This window comes from Camellia sinensis, chromosome 5, assembly GCF_055761805.1.
Source record: "Camellia sinensis isolate YWXY chromosome 5, ASM5576180v1, whole genome shotgun sequence".
Taxonomy (NCBI): Eukaryota; Viridiplantae; Streptophyta; class Magnoliopsida; order Ericales; family Theaceae; genus Camellia; species Camellia sinensis.
This window is the reverse complement of record NC_138965.1, coordinates 93,476,130-93,483,230: the sequence shown is the minus strand read 5'-3', so window position 1 is coordinate 93,483,230 and position 7,101 is coordinate 93,476,130. Positions and strand designations below refer to the sequence as shown.

Genomic DNA, 7,101 nt, shown 5'->3' with positions numbered 1-7,101 from the left:
TTGTGGTTTTTCCACGTTAAAATCATTGTGTCGATTTGTCTTGATTGTTTGATTGGGATTGTTATATATTGTTTAAAATTGATACATAATCACAAATCAACATCTAGGGGATTTCTAGATTTTTCATAACCTATGTTCCTATGGTTATGTTTTGGATAACGGTACCGTCACCACCTAAGTCGCGAGGTAATGCGACCCTAAGACTATGTAGTGGTTCGTATGATAGACATGAAATCTTAATTTATTGAAAAGTTGTATTCTTGTTTACTTTCCTTATTCAAATGTATTTTTCCTACATTATGAGATTCTTTAGAAAAATCTTGATAACGGTTTGTGTAAAATTTTCTTAATTTTTATAAGTTTCAGTCCAATCAAGCTCTTGTGTTTATTATCTTATTTTGAACCCAATTGGAAGAAGCAAGCTTTATAACTCCATGGGATTGGTATACTCATTGGGCTCTAGCTCATTCTTTTTTTTTAATTAATTTTTTTTCAGATTCCTAGGCTTTTGTGTGGCTCGCCTCAACTTGGAAGATTAGAGTTTCTGGAGGATCAAATGTGAACATCTAGTGGTTGATGGCTTTGCTTAAGGTCACTCTAGGATGTAGTTTTATCCTTTGTTTTATGAAGTAGGTTGATTGTAAATATTTGCTTGGTGAAGTTGGATGTATTGATGGATTCACGAATAGTATAATTTATTTTGGGGATAGTGGTGCATGGAAACTATCTTAGTAGCATGATGATATTTCTGTCTTTGAATGGATCATCTCATATATGTTGGCCAATCAAAGGGTCTTATGCACTATTGGTGATGTGATATAAGAATTATACAGGTGATTATTGTGTACAGGTGTTATAGCGTTGAAGTGCGCCCTCTTGGCGGGGGTTGCCTTGCCCAGATTGGGTCGTAACAGTATACTTTTTGACTTTTTACGAAAATATATACAGAAAAGAAGAAGAAGAAGATAATGTGACTTAAAAAAAAAATTAAAAATTTTTAAAAAAAAATACACTTTTGTAAGAAATATTAAATAGTGCCTAAGTATACAGTGCAGAAGCCTAAACCTTTCCAAGTTAACAATCCCAAGCACAAAATTCTTAAAAGCAAGCATTTTTTTTATCGGCCATATCATCCGCCGGCACCAAAGACACATTCTGAATTTTTGACCATTTCAACACGCTCATTCGGTTTGGCTTATCATTTGTTTGGCTTGATGTATTTTCCAACTTTGTTGGATGTATGTCTTAAGCTATGATGCTTCTTTCCTAGATCTTTCCTATTGATGCAATTTTATTGTATTACTAGAACCATTTAATTCATCAATATATTTTATTTTGTCGAATAGAAAAAAATAAAAAATAAAAAATCATTTGGTGCATATTGGTGTTAGGACGGCTATAACTCTGGTTACCTCTCTCTTTCTCTCTTTCTCTCTTTCCCCTCCATCCAACCTCTATATATAAGCAGCCCGAGTGGTCACTTATTTCTCATCTCAACAAGATTGCTTCATACTCAACAAGAAGATTTTTTAGTGTCCAAATGGCATCTCAATTTGTTTTGTTATTTGGATTATTGTTGGCTATAATTTGTTCTGTTGCTTTGGCATCTGACAATAGTCCTCTTCAAGACTTTTGTGTTGCTGACAATAATAGCACATGTACTATACTCTTTGAAGTTTGAATGCATTTTTCCATCTATTTGTTTTTTTTTTTTTTTTTGATTTTTCAGAAAACACAGAAATCTTCTCTTGTGAAATATTTTTGAAATATATATATATGAAAAAAATGTTTTTTTTTTTTGAATTATGTGTATATATATATATAAATACAGCCAAACTAGTTCATTTGTCTAAACATTTTTATTATTGTACTGGAGATTTATGGGCCTAACTTTTTCTTTTTCTTATGGCTGTAGTGCTAGTGAATGGTTTAGTGTGTAAGGATCCGAAACTTGTACAAGCCAATGATTTCTTCTTTAGCGGGTTACACTTAGCAGGCAATACATCAAATGTAGTTGGATCGAAGGTGACTCCAGTAACTGTTGCGCAATTGCCAGGACTTAACACTCTCGGCATCTCCATGGTCCGCATTGACTATGCACCATGGGGAATTAACCCTCCACACACACATCCTCGGGCCACTGAAATTTTGACTGTCCTTGAAGGGAGCCTACAAGTAGGGTTTGTTACCTCCAACCTGGAAAATCATCTCATCACGAAGGTACTTCAGAAGGGTGATGTATTTGTGTTCCCAGTAAATCTTATCCATTTCCAGCGCAATGTTGGATATGGTAATGCAGTAGCTATTGCAGCACTAAGTAGCCAAAATCCTGGTGTTATTACCATTGCAAATGCGGTCTTTGGGTCAAAACCTGCAATCCCTAGTGATCTTCTTGCAAAGGCCTTTCAAGTGGATGAGAATATAATAGTTCGTATGCAGTCTAAGTTCTAAACATTCATCCCAAAGTAATAAATCAATAACAAAAATGTGTAAGCCAATTGTTTCAAGATATTAGAATTTTTATGTCGTAGTTTACTGTTCAGCAAGTTGATATATTACTTTGTACCAAAAAAAAGTTGATTTTTTATTCTTTCATTATTTTTTGAATATTAATAAAAGAATCTAGTGCTGCTGTTAGCTCTGTCTTCTCCCCTTTATTGATGTATCCACCTACTTTGTATGCTACATTTCATCAATAAAGTTTTCTTTGCCTTGTTGAAAACAACTCTACCTTGTTGATGTATGTCTCTTGCCTCACTGTGTTGTTTTGGTTGGTTGTTCTGTCTTTGCGGTTGGATTCTCTCCAACTTTGTTGGAGTGCTAGCAGATGATAGGGCGGTCTTATCGGTGCCAACCTAGTTGGGACTGGTTTGTTTCGCTTTGATGCTCTTTGCACTCATCGCTATTGTCATTGATGTAATTTTCTTTTGGTTCATCAATAAATTTTATCTTTTGCTGATCAAAAAAAAAATAAAGTTTTCTTTGCTTAACAAAAAAAAAAAAATATTTAGTGAAAAATCTAAAAATTCCCTAGATATTAATTTGTGATTATGTATCAATTTTAAGCAATAAATAACAATTCTAATCAAACAATCAAGACAAATCGACAAACCGATTTTACGTGAAAAAATCACAATTGAAGCGCCTCTAATTGTGATAAAAAAATCACGGGCAAAAGCCACAAAACAATCCACTAAAAAGACATAAAGGAATTACACAAGTATACTTTCAATTACCTAGCGAATCCATGCCCGAATCGAACCGACCACTCTGTGCCTCTTCCAGTCTCATCTTCATCTCGGAATTTTCTTGCCCAACGTTGAATTCATAACGCCGATGTCAAATCCATAACGATGAGCTACTCCAAAATCCACTAAAGTTTCAGACCCAAATTTCACGGAATCCACCAAACAACAACTCTCTCTCTTTTTATAATAAACCAAACTAAACAAACCTTTTTGATATAATTTACTCAATTCATGATTAAATTCTCACAGATATCAAAAGAAAAACAAGCAAAGAAACTTCAGAAGAAAACCCTAATGCCCAAAAAAAAAAGATCCGGAAGCCGTAACTCTAAAATCTGACTGAAACACATATTTATAGAAAATTGAGCCGCGAAGGTCGCCCGAGCGTGGAGACTAAAATGCGTGTTTTTCTAAGTGTCTTCGCTTGAGCCACCAAAGTGTCGCTTGAGTGAGAAATACAACTTCTTTGTACTTTTACAGTCAGTGAAAACTTCAGCTCGATCCCCGACATAGTCAGCAAAGTAGCAAACATGAAAGAATTAGCCTCTAAAACATCTTTGTAAAGCACAATTCGGATTGAATTCGCATCTAAAACTCATAAGAGCATCTCCAACGGTGAACCAAATTTTTCACCAAATTTGAGTAAAAAAAAGCTAATTTTCTCAATCTGATATGGCTTGCTCCAACCGTGCATCAAAAGGGAAGGGTCGACCGGTAAAGCAAATTTTTTTTTTTTATAACCTGTTTGAACCTTTTTGACTAATTTGAACCTACCTATTTGAAAGGGAACCGGTCGACCGATGGGTCAACCGGCTGGACATCCGGTTGGTTGACCGGTTGGCCCACCCCAACGGTATAACACAGTGAAAAGATGAAATCCGAAGCTTGTCCTCAGTTTGATGAAACTTTTGTTCTATTCTCATTTCGATATCAATTTGGTAAAACCATTGGAGACACAAACAGTGACTTTTTCATCAAATTTCAAATCTGATTCTGGGTTTGATGCACCGTTGGAGATGGTCTAACCTCACTGAAATAAATGATCAAGTAAAATTATAACTGAAAAGAATTTTGCCAAACGAGATTGCCAATAATAAAAATCTGACATCTAGGTTTGGGTGCAGCTTAAGGAGTTGTAACTCTGATTTCAAGAGGGAAGTTTGGGTTCAAACTTTGGGGGAAGCATCCAACATCCAGTTGCATTAATTTAAGTTACTCACTTATATGCTTCTTATTAAAGTGTTGTTTATGCCATGAGCAAAGTGGATCATGAATAAAGGATTCATATGCTTTTTCCATTCTTTTTCTTTAGTGAAATTGGGCCATCAAATTGTATAAATAAAAGAAAATTTATTTGGCGGAGTCAAGAAATTAAATTAGAGAGAATACTTATCAATTACAATAATGAAAATTTTTATAAAAATATTTTACATAAATTTTTACTATTGACTTCAAGAAAGATATAAATAAATAAATAAATAAAGAACTCATATTAGTTGTACCTAGTGTATCATGAATAATATAAAAAAATAATAAATAAATAAAGTCATGGATTTGAGTTTTAAAATAAATTATATAATGATAAAGTAATTTTTTATATAAAATTTGAGTAAAAAATCAATATAATAGTAATACCGCGACATCATTGATACGTGATATCACCAACCAATAGTAAATAAATACATGGATGATGAACTCCACATATCAAATGTAACTAATAATCCAATAAATTTCATATCTTCATCAAGGTTAATTATGTTTACATGTCAATAATGATAGACATCACCATTACATTGAAATTTTCATAGATAATAATATGACTTACCATAATCTCTTTATTTTCAATCAAAATAACCATTATTATTCTCATAATTTTAAAAATGTCATTGATATTTCATTCTAAATAATATTTTTATTTAAAATATTTTATTTATATTTGAAAAAAAAATTTCAAAACCCAAGGGGCACGTGATCCCCCTGGGCCCTCTATGCCTCTGCTACTGATCATTGAAAATTATAGAGAAAAATATTATTTAATAATTTTATAAACTTATATTGTTTGATTCTCTTAAATTTATTAATATTACAGGATCCATTGCAGCTAATTGTTTGTTCTTTTGATGAATTGTGTCTTCTTGTTTTTCTAGTAATAGGACTGTGTAACAATTTGGGATGAATACATCCTTCAGCTTGGTTTTGGACCAAAGATGTTCTAAATTTAAAGTGTCAAACAAAACATAACTTACCTTGTATTGTATGAAATTTGGTCAACAAAATATTGTTTTTGTGCACAACCAATTTTGCTGTAACATAAAAGCGGCATAATAAATACTTCTTATGATTTAGTAAATTTATGGGTGGTCTAGGCCCATCAATATTACACGGTTAATATTTGGGCTTGCAAAGGTACTTTAGAAGAGTTGGCAAAGCTAAAATTATCACATAAGCCTAGATATTGCTCTATTAGACAAATACACAAAGAAAAAATGAATTCTTAAAGTGAAGTAGAATAATATCTAAAAAAAAGTTATTTTGTCACATGTCATACATCGTTATTTATAATATATGGGCCCTAACTCAACGCGGAAACAATTAATTAGGTTAGTTCCTGGCTAGACACAAAAATAAATGAAAAAAAACAAAAAATTCTCAAAAATAGCAAATTTGAGTTAAAGCCCAAATTTTAATACTAGAAAATATTAGAAACACACCAAAACTGACGACTCTAAAAAAAAGACTTTCCAAATTGCTAAAACAATTTTCTTTTTTTTAATGGCAAATTCACTGATTTAAGGGCCTAAATGAAAGAATTTGGTTAAAATTTACTATGGCAATGACTTCTATTTAAAATGTCATTTCCAATCAGACTAACAAATTTGGGAGGGTTCCGAATTTGTCAAGAAAGTTATGTTTTTACCCTCAATTTGACTTCTTTGTCTTTTGTTGTTCCAATTATTTCAAAAATACTTAGCTACTTGTTCTATATTAAAAGTGATGTCTTCATGGTCCTGGAGGCTCTTGTCCTTTTCTAGTTCGATTGTTATGTACAATGTTCGACTTGGTAATAAGGTAACTTACATGTATAAGTCCATAAAGGCCATGAATCACCTATGGCCCATCAGTTGAAGCCCAGTGCATAACCCAGCTGACGAGGTCCAGGACAGCTGGAGTCCAACATGGCATAAAGAGCCAATGACATTCAGACACACGGCAAGAGAAGGACGAACTACATCAGCAGACAAAGATCTGCAAATTATTGCCACTACACATCACCATTAATGCAGCCCATCACAGCATTTATTACGACAACACCTTTCCGCCGGAACAAGACCCCCTTACCCTAAGCAAGGTAAGCTACAGCATAGGCTTTCGGCAAGGAGAGCAGGTCGGAAGGGTCAGCGAAATGATTACCAAAGGATATAAGCGAACATTGTAGACAAGAAAAAGGTTAAGTTTTCTATCTCTAATCTTCTCCCATATACTCTACTTCTCTTCGTAACTTGCTCGTCGGAGAGTTCACTGGGGGATTACCCCATTCCCCGTTGAACTTGCCTGCAGGTTATCCGGTGGGCTTGATCATTTAGACGCGGGCTTGAGGAGCTTGGACCTGCCTGATCCATTCACTGGGACGAACAGCATTAACAGTTGGCGCCGTCTGTGGAAACGCTTTGCTCCTCGCGCCAGTTGTGTTCACTGTCGCCGGAGGCCCCGTTCCAACAACCTTTCTCTCCTACTCGTCAAAGTGCATGGTCACGACTAGATCCATGGCTTCTCACAATAATGCTGCCGACCATCAAGTTGACCCTCCCAATCCAAGCAACCCACCACAGTACTTTATCAAGCTTACCAACAG

General features: G+C 34.3%; 1 protein-coding gene across 1 annotated transcript; it reads left to right on the top strand.

The window, feature by feature from the left end:
- Nucleotides 1-1,540: 1,540 nt before the first annotated feature.
- Nucleotides 1,541-2,532, top strand: LOC114312409 (putative germin-like protein 2-1). The gene is made up of 2 exons (XM_028258634.2): nucleotides 1,541-1,658; nucleotides 1,916-2,532. Exons 1-2 carry the CDS (start codon nucleotides 1,541-1,543, stop codon nucleotides 2,449-2,451), a joined length of 654 nt encoding a protein of 217 aa, XP_028114435.2. The 3' UTR covers nucleotides 2,452-2,532.
- The last annotated feature ends 4,569 nt before the right edge of the window (nucleotides 2,533-7,101 follow it).